Source organism: Phocoena sinus, chromosome 9 (genome assembly GCF_008692025.1).
Source record: "Phocoena sinus isolate mPhoSin1 chromosome 9, mPhoSin1.pri, whole genome shotgun sequence".
NCBI classification, from domain to species: Eukaryota; Metazoa; Chordata; class Mammalia; order Artiodactyla; family Phocoenidae; genus Phocoena; species Phocoena sinus.
In genome coordinates, this window is record NC_045771.1 from 46,521,972 (window position 1) to 46,539,770 (window position 17,799).

Sequence of the window (17,799 nt, forward strand, 5' to 3'; positions counted from 1 at the left end):
TTATAGAAGCTACTAACATTATTAAGTGCTTACTCTGTGCCTGGTGCATACATGTACTTTCCCATTTAATCCTCACAACAACCCTGAGGTAGGCAGAAGTATTACCTCTTTTTATAGGCGAAAGCGAGGCACAGAGTAGTATCTCGTCCAATGTCAAGGAGGTGGCAAAACTAGGCAGTCTGGCTCCAGAACTCATGTGGTTAACCATTATGCTACAAAATTCAATACCTCTTCCATCATGAAAATTGTGCTTCGAAAGAATAATAACTCTCCCTTTAAAAACATAATGGAATGTTACTAAAATACAACCTAAATTTTAAAAGTTATGATCGTGCACTGGCAGACCATCCCTCCCCAAAACTTAATAGCTCTCCAGTAATATTTCAATTACAAATTTACAAAATAGGTTTTACATTAGAAATTTCAGAGTACATCTTTCCTAATGGTTATGGTAAAAAGGCCTCTTTGTCCATTACCACTACAAACAGTCGTTTATTAAGCTATTGCAGAATTTCAACTAATATTTTTAGATCCAATTTTTGTGGTAATGGGTTAAACTGAAAAAAATAAATTTTTTCTGTATACAAAAATAAACTGTGACATCAGTTAATTCATGGTAACCTTTCAGCACTCAGGTAATTCTGTTTTATTGTAATGCACTGTCAACTTCTAGACATAAGGGTGGATATGATAAACTTCCTTGAAAACATTCTTCTTATTTTCTACTTCTAAATAATGGGATAATTTGGCAAGATCATTTTGAAGTCTTATTTATTAAAATATCAATAATGAATTGTTCCATTTTAGTTTAGAACATACTAATACAAGTTGTTCCTAACACATTTTCTATATTTCCTGTGATTGATGCTTTTGATACCTTATTTAACAGGAAAATCTTTTCTAATAGAGGAAATTATAAAGTATTACAGAAGAGTTGAGGAAACCATGAACAGAGCAGTAGAGGTAAATATCTATCAATATCATGATTTTCAAATAAGGAAACTCATATAGTCATTGCAAAGCCATAAAATGTAATGGACTGCTATAATACAGATCAGTATCATCATCCAGCTCCAAAATCTCTTTTGTATCTCTCTCTAGGGTCTGCTAACTGTATTACACGCACACAGATGCTCAAAATGCTTTTGACTAATAATGAAAGCTTTTCAAGATGCTGGCACCAGATTCACTGGTAACAGGATTCTGATAGAACTCTAAGTTTATAAATATAAATCATCAGTATTTATCAATCTCAGCATACCAAATCAAAAAGGAAGCCCTGAGAATTTAGTAATAGAAGAAATTAATCACTTCTGATTCTAAGACTCGGGGTCCTGAAAGGTGCCTCACAGTCCAGGGCAGAGTTAAGAAGCACAAGGCTGGTTAACAAATACTATAATATCACTTTGTAAAATTTCTGGGATGTGAGTTTATGCCATGCCACTCTCTGCCTCTCTATAAACAAGCAACCAACAATCTATCTTATTATTAGCTATTGGTCTAAAATTAATGATGGCTTAAATATCTGAAAATATGCCAACTCCCCTAAGTATAGTAATGTTGCATTTTCAATAAAACCCAACATTAACGTATCTGGTTTTCACTGATGCCTTTTACTTTCCACAGAGAATCAGATAACTTAAAAGACAAGGTATTTCCCATTCATATAATACAGGAATTCTGTGATTTGAAAAGAACATCCAGTTTCTTAGCTTAAGCACAGCATTCACAGAATATGGTATTCGAAGTATTGTCTGGGTAAGTTATTACCAAAACAATTTTACCAGCTGTTCCTGAATAAGGATCACTACTAGGAGCATACCAAGTAGCAATTTCCTGTAAAGAAAACCAAGTAACAATTTAGTTTCAGAATGAAAAGATCTGGGTAGAGAAGGAAAGTGGACAATAACACAGATAATGTAACTACCATAATGTTCCTCACAGTATGTTGTAGCAAAGAAAAAGATCAGAAGCTACATACTTCAGAAACAAAGGGGAATGGGCCAAAGACAAAATATTGGCATGCTAGAATTTTTTTTACCTTAGAAAATATCTAAGAAAGAACAAGGGACACTTCACATTTAACCACCCACTGTCAATATGCTCCGAGTTTACCTCAGGATAAATCAAAATGCAAGAAAATGGCCCAAATGAATTAGAAAACTTCCTGCAACTAACAAACTGTTCTCATATTTAAAGCAATATTTATCTCTATGTAGTTTTATAAAATTCCTAATAATCTGATTTATATGGAAACTTTCTCTTTGAAAACATAAGGATTGGATATTAATATCAACATATAATGTGAATGTCAATCAGATGGTAAGTTCAATTATTCTTTAATTTTAAAAGAGTTTCATGCTTTGTTCAAATGTAGCTTGTTAGAAAATTTCCCTTCTTTAACTCTCTTTTAGTAAATAAAATAGATAATATTTACATTAAATTTACAGTCTTTTTTCATTTAAAGGAATATCCCTGTGACTTGCTATAATATGTTAAACAATTGCTCTTAAACTTCACTAAACCCAAATTTAGCAAGCGAACTAAGCTTTGAAAAAAAAATCTGGTATTTTCATTAACTCATTTAAACTGGAATCTTTTTGAAATACATACTGCAAGTATGCTCCTCAGGCATTCTGGGGCTACATTCTAGTAGACTGTTTAGTAGGTGAAAACTGAAATAACTGTATAACATTTAAAAAAATAGAAGACTTGCACTAAGAAACTAAAACCTACCCAGTACCCAACAGTTAACAACATGACTTATTTAGTTGTTTTGGCTACCACAAAATAATGAGTTATGGAAACCATTACTTATATTTCAATCAGACACTGCTCTTAAAACACAATCTATATCTGATTTATAACCAGATCTGAAAAACACAGATTAAGACTATTCTTAGTTTATTTCTGTGGGAAAGAGCCAAAAGAAGACAATAATTGTACTCATATACATTCTTACACTCTCTTACACATTTAGGGGGGGAAAAGCCAGATCACCGTAAGATGAGTCAAAATTGGCAATAAACCCATTATGAAGAAAAGAGCGGCACTGAAGTGAAATTTCAGAACACATTGCTTTCTATATACCCAACTGTGATCTTATTTGAAAACAAGTATTTACAAAGATTCTAGAAAACTATAACCAATTTGACAACTAGGGTTTCATTCTTTATCTCCATAATATTCAGTTGTCAGTAGTTTCAGCTACACATTTAAACACGTAACGTGATTTTATGTCCTACTTACACTATGCAGTGTCTGTATATAAATTTACAAATATTATAAGTGACATTATGTACAATATTACTTATAATATTTTCCAGATTAGCAATTTTGACTTTAAATAAAAACTGGAGCATCTGGGCTTTAAAAAAATTTCAATTTCTAAATTCTTCTTTTTAGGAAGTCACTGATGGAGACTGAATTTAAAGTAAAAAAAAAAAAAAGGCTACCTTTTGTAAATTTTAACAAAAAAGGGATCACTATAAACAGATTTAAGTAGATACTGTTCTAGACAAATAATCAAGTAGCACTTGACACTGACAAACACTGAACTTTCTCTTAAACCACAGGAGCTTCTACTGTAGGAGCTGCAGCACAGAACCTTATGACAAACAAAGGCTAAGTGAATACGATTGTGAGAGTATGGTACAGGATAAAGAAGGAAAAGGGAATTTAGGCCAATAAACTTTAAAAGTCAATGAGTAAATTATATCAGAAAATCAACTTCCAAGAGAATATCAATAGTTAACTACCACAGCTATAGTAAATCTTTTCCTTTAAGAATGGAAGACAACAAAATAATTCTTACCATAACAATATACCAGTAGAAAAAAAACTATTCACATTCTAAGAGGTTTTTCTTGGTGTGTGTGTGTGAGAGAGAGAAAGAGGGAGAGAAAGCTTACAAAATTGAAAATGTGAACTAAAGTGTATTCATATTAAGATTTCGTGATAACAGAAAAAATTTAAGGAAAGAATATTTTCTTTGAGGGAAGAATATTTTCCATAACTGGTTAAAAAAAGCACCTATGAAACTGTGCTGTCAGCTGTCACAATGGAGGTTTTGGACTCTTCTATCAACTATAGCAAAACAAAAGACATTTCACAGTAGAACTTTAGGGAAAACATTACCTGGTTTAGAATCACACTGAAAGCAATGAAAAACTCTTAATTGTTTATAATATACATATTTTTCTGGGTAGCAGCAGTTGCTCCTGTACGTGCCCTTTTAAAAAATATGAAACAGAAGCAATAGAGTAGAAAAAAAATTGAGAAGAATAGCAGCAATAAACAGAAAAGCAAACAAATACATTAGAGTAAAGAAAGCTTAAAATAAGGAAACAGTACTGTGTAACTCTCAATTATACTGAGTAAAGTGCACTGCTTAAATTGTTCACTGATAATATTTTCCCTATGTTGAAAACATGAAATCTATTTACTGGTATTTTTGATATATATATTAAAAAAAAGACATTCACTGTTGCAGCCCTGATAGCTCTCCTCCAGTATTTTTTAACCATTCAGATGTATTTTGTGGGAATATTTATTCACATAATTTTGCTTAATACATTTCTTTCTAAACAAGACTGAATTTAAAAGTCTCTAACATTTTCAATTACAGTAATAACACATTAATAAATTATAAATTAACAAAATCTTCATGTTTGCTTTAAAAAATCATTTATCAAATGCTAAACCCCAGATTACCTGGAAAATTAAAGATGCAAATTGCTATAAATCTGGCATCCCAATTAAATTCTGATTTTTAAAAGTATATAAAAATGTCCCTCAAATTATTCCAAGTTCCACTCAAGAAAATTTTATTTTACCCTTTTCATAAGTTATTAAGTTTACAACCTACTAAATATTTTACCCAAATGTAGGAAAACTGCATGGAGATGCAAAGCACAATAAAATAATTACATGAAAAGAACAAACAAAAATACCCGTTAAAACAAAGTTACTGTAGCTGGAAGCACTTAAAATTGGTAATTAGTATTTTTTTAAAGTTGCATAGCTGCAAAATGATTCACTGCTGATTAACTGTTGAGCAGTTTTATTTAAAAAGGAAACAACATATTTAATAAACTGCAATTCTGTAGATAATCCAAATTTAATTAATTAAAATGTAATTATGTAACTTGATTTTTTTACTCTTTGGAATGCATTCTGATAATTTTAAACCTTTAATTTGAAGTATTAACATACTTTAGCTTTCCTATGTAGAAGTCTATTTTCCACTCTTGGGGGAAAAAAAAAAATCAAAGAACTTGAGATCACGGTCTACATTCAGAGAATGTTTTACTGCTTGATTACATTTCTTGGTTTCACATTCAAGACTTTAATTTTTAAAAAGTAAATTACGTGGTCTTCAATTTAAGAATAGATGAATGCAGGAACATCATATTGGGGAAAATAAAGGGACCCCAAACTAAAAACCAAAACAAATTAAAAACAACTAGTTGCGCAGCTCTAGAGAACTTAATAAAAAGTAAATCAACTTTTAAATCAGTTAACTTTGGTGTCTGAATATAAAATGTTCATCAGTATTACCTATATAGATGACTATTAAGGGATGTGCAGCATTTTCAAAATCCCTGTGTGTCCTTTATTCATGTTTGGTACACTGAGTTCTGTGACAATTGTCCTCTCCTCAGCAGATTTTTTTTTCCTGTACGATTGTCCATCTCTGCATTACTGAGTCTCACAGAACTTAGATTTCTGGCTGAGTGTGCCTGCATTTTTGTTTTTGCTTTTCCAGAGATAAATCTTCGTATCCTCTCAGCTTTTCAAGCATCTTGAAAAGACAAGGAAACCTGTGTAAAAGTGGATACATTTAGTTTAAGCAATGGTCCATGATAGTAATACAAATCAAAATACAACATCCATTTCCCCATGAACACTGCTTTAGACTGTAAATTTTCATACACTTATTTAGTATTTTAAAAACTGATAAAATTTGTTTTCTGCAAAAGAACAAATCAAGGACACAGAAGGACCAATTAAATCTTAAAATAGTTACAAAAAATAGCCACTAAGTAACAGTCGTTCCCCCACCACAATAAAGACTACACCAAACTACAGAAAACAAACACACACAATTAACTAAGCCCTCTCCAAGTAACTAAAATCCTTGAATTACAAATAGTGAACAATTTCCTAACTAATCAAGACCTTAGATATTCATGTATCTCTGTTTTGGGCTGACTGCTAAATTAGTACGCTGAAGAGTATCAGAAGTGCTACTTACATGTTGCCTTAAAAAAAGTTTTAACAACACTGAATCCTCTTCAAACCTGCACATTTTCTTTTTACATTTTTATTGGAGTATAATTGCTTTACAATGTTGTGTTAGCTTCTGCTGCACAGCAAAGTGAATCAGCTATATGCATGCATATATCTCCATATCCCCTCCCTCTTGAGCCTCCCTCCCACCCAAACCCATACACTTTTAATCTAGGACAGCAAAAGAGATAGGAAGAATTTATCATTTGACAAATAAGGGTAGTCAGAACAAAAGCAAAAATGTGAAAGAGCTGAAATATTCCATGTCTACACATTCTCAGAAATGACTCTTCAAGACCCATAGAGAAAGATTCCACTGGTTCACATTTCTGAGGGCAGCTGCCACCGAACTCAGGTTCCACAATGAAAAAAAAAAAATGAAGAAGAAGAAAACATTGATATATAGGGTAAGGAAACTGAAATACTGTTTAAAACCAACAGACATGCATATTGACCATGAGATGAGATGCATGTTCCACATATCCCATAACCTCATCGTGACACTAAAAGAAAAATTTAGCTGATTAGACCATGTAATAAAATATTTTATATCATAAAATTCCTTTTTCACACAAAAAAGTTTACTGACTAAAAAGATAGATTTTATCTATGGGTGAAAGATTTAGACATATTATTTTGATACGTGGAATACTAAGATAAAAATTTCATTTTATTAGCATTGTGGCACGCGGGCCTCTCACTGTTGTGGCCTCTCCCGTTGCGGAGCACAGGCTCTGGACACGCAGGCTCAGCGACCATGGCTCATGGGCCTAGCCGCTCTGAGGCATGTGGGATCTTCCTGGACCAGGGCACGAACCCATGTCCCCTGCATTGGCAGGCAGACTCTCAACCACTGCACCACCAGGGAAGCCCATAGCATTGGTTTTTAGTACTTAAAAAGCTTCTAAAATTTTAGCTATAGCTTTACTTTATTGGCCCAGATGTAAGGTGACCCTGAAGACATTCCAAAGTATCCTCCTCTTCAAAAAACACTTTACACAGTAAAATAAAAACATACATACATGCATGTATCCTCAAAATACCACTTCATCACCACACTTCTCTTAAACAGCAACCTAATCCCAATTCATACCTCAAATGTGTCAAGGTATGATCTGAATCATCTCACAGTAAAAGGTTCAAAAGCTGATACAGTTTACCCAGGCCTTCACATTTCACAGGCATAACCCTAATGTTATTAAGACAGAGGTCTCTCTCAATGTTGCAGCTCTTATTTCAGCTGCTATAGCTGCTATTAAGTTATCTCAAATATATTTTGTCAATAATCTAATCTGCTGCTATTAAATGACCCTCATTAAGAGGGAACAGAATTCCTTGAATGTGTTTATTATCTCAACACCTCAAATGTAAGACCAGGAGTTATTGAAATAAAAGGAAATGGGGGAACAGCACAGGACTAGATCTCAGGTATTATCTGCTCTAGTTTCCTGCCTCCAGTCTTAGACATTGAGAAAAGATTGTTGTCTGTGACTATCATGAGTCTCTGAACACAGAGGTTCTAACTCCTTCCAAAACAATTCCAAGATTGGCTAAAATATTCTGCCTTCATATAAAACACAATGTTTTATATCATTTTTGAAATGATAAAGATAAAAAGCTTTTCACATACATGAAGATGGCAATTAAGTTAACTATTTTTTCAAAGCTAAATGATGGAATATGAAAAATAGCAATACTCAAGTGAGGTTTTCATTTCAATTTGCTAAACATTTTCAAAAAATGCAGAATCATGAATAAGCTACATCAATAGTGGAAAACAAATTCTGTATTTGGTTTAAAATTCAATTCAATTTTTTTTGGTCTACTGTATAGGTAGGATACAAAAGTGAAAGATTAAATTGAACGAATGAATACAAATGTAACTTTCTCAAGAAACTGTTCCTACCTAATAATAGCAAAATAGCAAAGAACACAATCTTTTGATTCAATTCCCAGCTCTACTAAGGAACTAGCTATGTGACCTTGACAAGTTTCTTACCCTCTCTAAAACTTAATCTCCTCATCATCTCCATAACGGGAGTAGTTAAGAGTACCGAGCTCAAAGGATTGTTATACCAATTAGATGAGTTATAAATAGATGTAAAATGCTTAGACCAATCCCTGGCACATAATAATGCAATATAAATGCTAACTAATTATTACGATTAGAATTATATTATATTGCATTACCTAAAAACATACCTGGGAAGTTATGGTTAACAGTATGGAATTTGATTCTGTTGCTAACTACATGTCCTTGGACTGTTGGTGCAACGTGCTTCTTAATGTCACAGAACTTAATTACTCTGACCCTCAGGTTTCTCATTGGTAAAATGGGGTCATGATATTTACTTCATGGGGTTTTTTAAAGTATTAAACTAAAATTGAATAAGCTAAAGTGTTTTAAAGTACCAAAAATGTAGAGTTTACTTAATATATGACTCTCTTCAGGAAATCAAGAAAGTTGTTTTTATGTATCATTTACTGTGAGTTTTCTACAAAGTAGCCTAATACAATGTCTGGAACACATATACACACACACCCCCCTTAATTAATAAATGAGTGAATAAAAACGGTGGTTGAGAATGTATAACTCAGGTAACAGTTTAAAAAGCAATTAAAACAGAAAATGGGAGAATTACCTATACAACAGGAAGCTGATGCTTAATCTGAAGGGTGCTCAGGGCAAGATCTATTTACTTCAAACCATTCATCTATGCAGCTAGAAAAGAAAAAAACCAGAAAAATTGAAACACTTATGTTTAATTATTTATATCATAACAGTCATAATAAAAATGCTTATTCTTGACATTAATATATCTCTGTGGAAAAAAATTCAATATTTTTAATGACCATATTTGGCATATAGAAATAAAAGAATATGTTTATTACATTCTTATTCTAAGCAGTAGGGAAATGAATCTTTGCAGAATTATGCTATGAAGTACTTTAAAGTTTAAACAGAACAACCATTCCCAAAAGAGAACCTAAAGAACTACCACTTTACCAATATTCAAAATTAAAGGACAAATCTGGACAGATATTTCTCTCTTCAAACTAGTTGTTCATTTATGCAAATGTTAACCAGTTCATCCCATAGAGCAAGCTTTTAAGCTTTAATTCTTGACAATATTGCATTACATTTTAAAAGACCATATTTATGTGATGTGAGTATTGAAAACTTAATTTAATTCTATCCCTTCCTTCCTGCAATACATATATATATATATACATATATATATACAAATAAATATACCATCATCCATTTGTATTTATAAACTATTGCATGATTTTATAGGAAGTTAAATATTAGGGTGCATATATAATTATCATTGTAGATCTGCACTGTCCAGTGCAGTAAGCCACAAGCCACATGTGGCTATTTAAATTTAAATTAATTAAAATTAAATAAAAGAAAAATGCACTGCCTCAGTCACACTAGCCACATTTCAAGTGCTCAGCAGCCACATGGCTAGTGGCTACCCTATTAGACAGCACAGATATATAACATTTCCATCCCTGAAGAAAGTTCTAATGATAAACTCAAGGCCTTAAGGAGGTTAAGTAACTTGCTCAACAGCTAGGAAGTTACCCAAGCAGATTTTAAACTGTTCAACATTCTCACTGTTGACACATTGCAAATCTGCATATGCCACAAGCTAGAAGGCTTGGCTAATACGTTGAAGGGTAAAATTAATATTTATCCAACCTCATATCCTGACAGTTGGATGATAGGTAAAAATGATGGATAAATTTAAAAGGAAAGAAGGTAAAAGATCTCAACCATCTGACATTCTTTCAATATCTAAAACAATTTTTGTTGTCCTTTTGCTGTCTAAATAAACATGCCCAATTTGGCTTATGACACTTTTTTCATTCGGCCTGCTCTCTATTCGACTCACCTGGCTCTAGACATCCTCTGGTCTACCAGAATACCTCTCACGACAAAGTACTGAGAAATGAACAAAATACTCCAGATGTGTTAACAATTCCCAACACATCTGAATAGTACACCTCTGTGATCTAAAATGGGTACTTCTTACTTTACAATCATATGATTTCAGCTCATCTAGACAAAGAAACCATTTAAAATCCCAGGTCCTTCTTACATAAATTTCTATCAACCCACGTTATTTAAAATATTATATTCCTCTCTCCAAAATCCAGCAGAAAGTCACTCTCCTGATTTTGGTGCTTTACTTCCTTCGGCATTTTCTTACTCTAAAACTATATATATGAGTATTCCAAAACAATGTATAGTACTGTTTCCATGTTTTAAATTTTATTTGAATACTACTTCATTTGAATAAGGTATGCTTTCTTCTAGTGGCTTTTTTTCAGTCAATTTGAGGTTCGCAACTGTTAATAAATAAGGCTCTAGTTTTTACATTTTCACTGTGTATAATGTTCCATCGTATAAGCACACTGCAATTTATGTATCCATTCTTTTACCAATGGACACTTTCAGTGATGCTATGAACATTCTTATACATCTCTTAGCCAGCACTACTCAAGGGGTGGTACACACAGTGCTAATCCTTGAGCTATTTGTTACCAGTCCTCTAAACACACTGTTCTGATTGACTTTTTTAAGCACTGCACAGCTTTCTTAATGAAGACAGCACAGTATTGCTTTATTTCCTGGTAGAAGCTCCTTGATCTCACCCTGTACCTGCACACTAAGCAGTAGCAGCAGCGCTGTCCTGGGGCACAGGATCAAAAGTCCCTCCAGAGCATATACCTAGGAGTGGAATTACTGAGCTGTAGGATATGTACAGCAGACTCATTTGTATGCTTACTGGACACTTGCGGCTCCTTTTTGTGAACTGGCTGTCAACAACTTTTGCCTATTTTTCTATTTTGATTTGTCTTTTCCTTACAGACTTGTAAGAAGTTATTATCCAGATATTTCAGCTGTAACATAATATACACATTTTTGATGAACCTTGCTTTCTACAAAACTATTCACTAAAAATAACAGGGTTTATGAGAGAAAAAAACAGGTTAAAGGCAGACTCAAATAATACAACCCTGTAATCGGAACAAAGCTGTGTTCCTTCCAAACAAATAAAATACCTCTGTAAATATAGGATTTCTTTTAAAAGGGTGAGGTTAGCTTGATATAAAGAGGATTAAGGAAGGACTGATACTGTCTGAGTTACGGAGACAAAAGCCAAAGCACAAAATTTGAGAACTATGAAGTAAACAGGCACTTCCAAAATAAATCCCAGAGCCTAACTGAATTGGGTGTGAGACTACTTGGTGAATGGGCATCCTTAAAGTTAACTGTATTCTTCCATGGCTTGCTTCCATATTTGCTCTTATTTGATGGAGCAAAGCATTAATGTGCTGAAAAATATTATATATGAACCAGTATGATGTGATTATGCTGTCACCCTTCTATACCATTTACCAACTACAATGAGCTAACTGCATTACAGAAAGTTGCTGAAGGAGAGTACTGTTTCAGACAGCAAAACTTTGTTGTTATGAAAACACTCTGAGGTCTAGTTTTTAACTTCTTCACAGTATCATGATGCAAAAAAAGTTTAAAATTTTAACGTAGTCAAATTCATCAACTTGTCTTCTAACTTTTTATGGGGAGGTTATCTTAGCCCCCCAAATAATTCCTTACCATGAGGTTAAGAACATCTCTCTATATTCTTTCCGACACTTTAGATTTTAGTTTCCACGGGCAGTTAATTTGGAATTCTTATTTCAAATGTAAAACAGGATTCAATTGTTTTTTTCATATCAATAACAGTATTTTTTCATAGCAATAACATATCAATCGATCCCAGTGCCATTCACTGAATAGTTCATTCTTATGAACTAATTGGGAAACCAGTTTTTCCATTTATTCATGTCAAACAAACCTTATATAGCACCTATTATGTGCCAGAACTTTCTAAAAATAACTCATTTAAAACCTCAGAAGGGGGACTTCCCTGGTGGTCCAGTGGTAAAGAATCTGCCTTTTGGGCTTCCCTGGTGGTGCAGTGGTTGAGAGTCTGCCTGCCGATGCAGGGGACACAGGTTCGTGCCCCGGTCTGGGAAGATCCCACATGCCGCGGAGCGGCTGGGCCCGTGAGCCATGGCCGCTGAGCCTGCGTGTCTGGAGCCTGTGCTCCGCAATGGGAGAGGCCACAACAGTGAGAGGCCCGCGTACCGCAAAAAAAAAAAAAAAAAAAAAAAAAATCTGCCTTTCAATGCAGGGGACACAGGTTCGATCCCTGGTCAGGGAATTAAGATCCCACATGCTGCAGGGCAACTAAGTCCGCGCACTGCAACTACTGAGCCCGCATGCCTCACTACAGAGCCTGCGTGTGGCAAACTACAGAGCCTACGTGCTCTGGAGCCCACATGCTACAACCAGAGAGAGAAAACCTGCACACCACAACCAGAGAGAAGACTGCACGCCACAACGAAGAACCCGTGCCCCGCAACAAAAGATCCCACATGCCGCAACTAAGGCCCGATGCAGCCAAAAATAAATAAATGATGATAATTTTAAAAACCTCAGAACAACTCTATGAAGTTGGTACTACTGCCTCATTTTACAGATTAAGGCAGAGAAAAATTAAGTAACTTGGCCAAGATGACACAGTGAATTAACAGAGGGGCTGGAATTCAAACCTTAGGAATCCTGACTCCCAACAGCCCATGCTCTTAAACCTCCATGTTATGCTGTCTCTCCATATATGCATGAGTGTTTATGGACTCTATTCTTTCCCACTTACCCACCTATACCCTTTCCACACTGTCTTAATTAATAGTCCTATAGTGAATTTGTACAGGACAAGCTCCCTGCCCCTAGCATTGCTTTCTTCTTTATGAGTGTCTCGACTATTCTTGGCCCTTTGTTCTTTTATCTGTATATATTTAAGAATCAACTTGTCAAGTTACATGAAAAAACTAGTTGAGATTTGACTGGAATAGCATTAATAACTACATAGATTTGGGGTGAAGTGACATCTCTATGACATTGAGTTTTCCTAGCCACAAAAAGGTACCTGTATTTATTTTAAACCTTCTATAATCTTTCAATAAAGTTTTAAAGTCTTGAATATCCTTAAGATTTATTCTCAACATACTTTATTCCTGTTGTAGTTTCTGTTGCTGTTAATTTTTTTATTCTAAGAAAAAGTTATATATATTTTTTATACTGGGATATGAATGCAGCTGTTTTTCATGTGTTGAGCTCATATCTGGCAACCCAGCTAAATTCTTATTAATTTTAATATATTATCTAATATTTATTCTTTGCTTTTGATTTTAAATTATTAATAATATAGAATTTATTAATCTGGTCCTCTTCCTCTGTTAATGTGGTAACTTATATACATAAATTTTCTAATCATATATTTCTTTGCATTCGTAACGTAAATCCAATTGGGTTGAAAGGCATTACTTTCGGTCTATATTGATGAATTTGGTTTGCTAGTATGTTTCTGGATTTTGCATTTACATTCATAAATGAGAGTTCCTTTTAATTTTCTTTCTTATCCTGTCCTTGTCTGATTTGGGTTATCAAGTTTATACTATTCTCATAAAATAAGTGGGAGAACCTTCTATCATCTTCTACTTTTGGGGGGAATTTACAACTGTTAACATGGTGTTCTTTGGGTATCTGGTAAATTTGCTGTCCAACTGTTATCATGGGCTTGTTTTTAGGTTTTTGGTTTGGTTTTTAAAAAACTATTTGTGGTTTTTCAGGGTTAGTCTTAATAACTACTTATAGTTATTAGTCTATTCAGGTTTCCTATTTTTGTGTCATTTTGGACAGTATTATATTTTTAAGGAAACTGCCTGTTTTGTTTAAATTTTTTACTTGAAAAGTATAAAATTTTTCACAGAATTTTCCAATCGTTTTTAATTTCTGCCATATCTAGAGTTATGTGTTCCTTTTCATTCCTATACTGTTTATTTTTTCCTTCTAGAGACAATCTTGCCAGAGGCTAATCTATTTTATTATTCTTTTCAAAGAAACAACTTTTGACTTTGTCAGTCTCTACTCTAGTGTGTAATTTTTTCATTCAATCTTTTTCTTCTCTGATCTTTGTTTGCTTTGTGTTTATTCTGTTACCAATTTTCTAATTTCAGTAAGAACTTGGATTATTGATTTTCAGTCTTCTTAAAAATATTTTAAATTAATTAATTTATTTATTTTTGGCTGCGTAGGGTCTTTGTTGCTGCGCACGGGCTTTCTCCAGTTGCAGCAAGCGTGGGCTACTGTTCGTTGCAGTGCGTGGGCTTACTGTGGTGGCTTCTCTTGTTGCGGAGCATGGGCTCTAGGTGCGTAGGCTCAGTAGTTGTGGCGCATGGGCTTTAGCTGCTCCGTGGCATGTGGGACCCTTCTGGACCAGGGATCAAACCCATGTCCCCTGCATTGGCAGGAGGATTCTTAACCACTGTACCACCAGGGGAGTCCCTTTCAGTCTTTCTTTTAACACAAGCCTTGGATTTCACTATTATTCAGTTCAGAGTATTTTCTAAGTTCCCTTATGACTTCTTCTTTGATCCCAGAATATTTATCTTTTGTCACTGACATCAAACTGAGCTCAGAGAACAGCTTTCTGTATGGTACCATCGTTTTGTGGTTTGTTAAGACTTGTCTTATGGTCTAGTACATGATCAATTTCTACAATACTTCATACGTACTTGAAAAGAAAATGTACTAATTGCTGGGTGCAGACATACACATACATATCCATTAGATCAAATCTGTTAACTGTATTGCTCAATTTTTCTAGGTCTTAACTAATTTTGTGTATGTGTGCTTGACTCAGTGAGAAGTGTGTTGAAATTTCCCATTATCATGATGGATTTGTCAATTTTTTCTGACAGTCCTACGAATATTTTGAGACTGTGTTCTTTGGTACACAAAGAATTGAATTTTATATACTTTTATCATAAAATATTAATATTTTCTGCAATAAAGTTAATTTTGTCCAATATTAATTTAGCTTTGTCAGTTTTACTTTAGTTAATATTTTCCTGGATATAGTTTACTATCCCTTTACATCCATATTTTTCTATATCCCTTATGTTTAAGTGTGTTGCTCATCAACAGCATATCCCAATCTTTTGATTTCTTTTCAACTGGTTACTTTGATCTATTTGGATTTATTATAATTACTGATACTGGATTTATTTTTGCCTCTTTGTTTTGGTACTATTTACTATTTTCTCTATGTTATCCCCAACCCCCATGCCCTGCTTTTAAATAAAATTCCACATTATTTCTTTTATTGCTTTTAAAGTTATAGTTTTCTATTCTTTTTGTAGGTAACCTTAAATCGTCTTAAATCAAATTTTTCCTGAAACCAAGAACACTTTATGAAAAACCAGATGGGCTCTGGAGTCAAACAGACATGGCTAGAATCTCAGTTCTTCCATTTATTACCAGCTATGTGACCTTGGAGAGATTGCCTGTGGTTCCCCAGCTTATTTCCTCAGCTGTACAATGAGATTGTTACAAGGCTTATATACGATAACCTATTCAAGAAGCTATGGACAACACCTGGATCACAGTAAATGCTTAACAAATGGTAGCCTTTGGGATGCAAACAGATATGGGCTTAACTCTTAGTACTAGCAGGAAAAAGGTCATTTTTTTAAAACATCTTTATTGGAGTATAATTGCTTCACAATGGTGTGTCAGCTTCTGCTGTATGACAAAGTAAACCAGCCATACATATACATATGTGTGTGTGTGTGTATATATATATATATATATATATATATATATATATATATATCCATCCCCATATCTCCTCCCTCGTGTCTCCCTCCCACTCTCCCTATCCCGCCCCTCTAGGTGGACACAAAGCACCAAGCTGATCTCCCTGTGCTATGCGGCTGTTTCCCACTAGCTATCTATTTTACATTTGGTAGTGTATATATGTCCATGCCACCCTCTCACTTTGTCCCAGCTTACCCTTCCCCCTCCCTGTGTCCTCAAGTCCATTCTCTACGCCTGCGTCTTTATTCCTGTCCTTCCCCTAGGTTCTTCACAACCTTTTTTTGTAAATTATTTTAGATTCCACATATTTGTGTTAGCATACGGTATTTGTTTTTCTCTTTCTGACTTACTTCACTCTTTATGACAGTCTCTAGGTCCATCCACCTCACTACAAATAACTCAGTTTCGTTTCTTTTTATGGCTGGGTAATATTCCATTGTATATATGTGCCACATCTTCTTTATCCATTAATCTGTCAATGGACACTTAGGTTGCTTCCACGTCCTGGTATTGTAAATAGTGCTGCAATGAACATTGTGGTACATGACTCTTATTGAATTATGGTTTTCTCAGGGTATAGGCCCAGTAGTGGGTCTGCTGGGTCATATGGTAGTTCTATTTTTAGTTTTTTAAGGAACCTCCATACTGTTCTCCATAGTGGCTGTATCAATTTACATTCCCACCAACAGTAAGGCTATTGTTTTTTAAGAAATGGGGAAAGGGAGTTTCAATGAAGAAGAAATCTTTTCAGCCCTAACTACAAAAGTATGAAACCTGAGAAAGGTCTTTTAGTCTAATATCAATTTGGTTAACATAAAAATAAACTTACCCTTTATGATATATGCATAGACAAGGCAGCCGTGCTATAGTATCTCCCTGCTGCAATTCTTCAAGGCATATTGCACATTCCCCAGCATCTTTACTCAGCACATCCTCTGAGAAAAAAGAAAATGAGTTTAGGACAATAAAACTGAAAGAATTATGTGAAAGCTAACTTATGAAGAGTGGTGACTGGCATATTTTGTCAGAAATACATAAAACTCAGCACCTCTATTTGAAATGCTATTCACAAATCAGTGAATAATGTTTACCTTTACTTATGGACAGTGTCTCTCATTTCCATTTAGATTTCATTGAGGCATTGCAGTTACTAATTAAGAACAGTATGGAATCCTCCAACTTGCAAATGACTTTGCTATAAAACTTTATCAGTAAGTCAGTTATTTGGAATTTACTGTCCTTATGCTACTAATCAATATTAATCTGGTGCCCAAGCTAGTTCAAAAAAGTGTATAGAGTATAACATGGCAGAAAAGACATGAAAATACTATTGTAATTTTTAAAATAACAAAATTGCATAAGTTAAAGAAATCATCTTTAATACAGGACTTTAAAAAAAATCTGCTTAATTCAAGAAAATACAAAGGTAAATCAAAGCTTTTGTGTAGATTCTGAACGGGATTTTTGGAAACTTGAGGATTTCAGGCATTAGGCTCAACATTAATCCTTTTTTTCTTTTTAACATTAAATTTCCCAATTTTAATAACTGTACTATATTTAGGTCTTAATCCTTTCCCATGACAATGCCAAGTCTACTCCAGGCAGCAATTACACTAACTTGCAGGGTATTTTAATCACTTTGTTTAAAATATTCCTATGGTGAAACCCTTTATAAAGCAAAAATTCCTTTCGGGGGAAAGAAAAAAAAAGGCTCTCTCAATTTATGTTTTATACTGAAATTTTAATTACATTTTATTAACGTT

General features: G+C 34.0%; 1 protein-coding gene across 1 annotated transcript in view; it reads right to left on the minus strand.

The window, feature by feature from the left end:
• Positions 1-2,887: 2,887 nt before the first annotated feature.
• The window catches only part of ZNRF2 (zinc and ring finger 2), a 99,065-nt gene continuing 84,153 nt past the window's right edge, over positions 2,888-17,799 (minus strand). Inside the window, exons 3-5 of the mRNA XM_032643199.1 lie at positions 16,866-16,971; positions 8,934-9,013; positions 2,888-5,822 (exon numbers count right to left, since the gene is read on the minus strand). Of these exons, the coding sequence (XP_032499090.1) occupies positions 8,956-9,013; positions 16,866-16,971 (164 nt within the window). The 3' untranslated portion in view covers positions 2,888-5,822; positions 8,934-8,955. The remainder of the gene's footprint in view (positions 5,823-8,933; positions 9,014-16,865; positions 16,972-17,799) is intronic.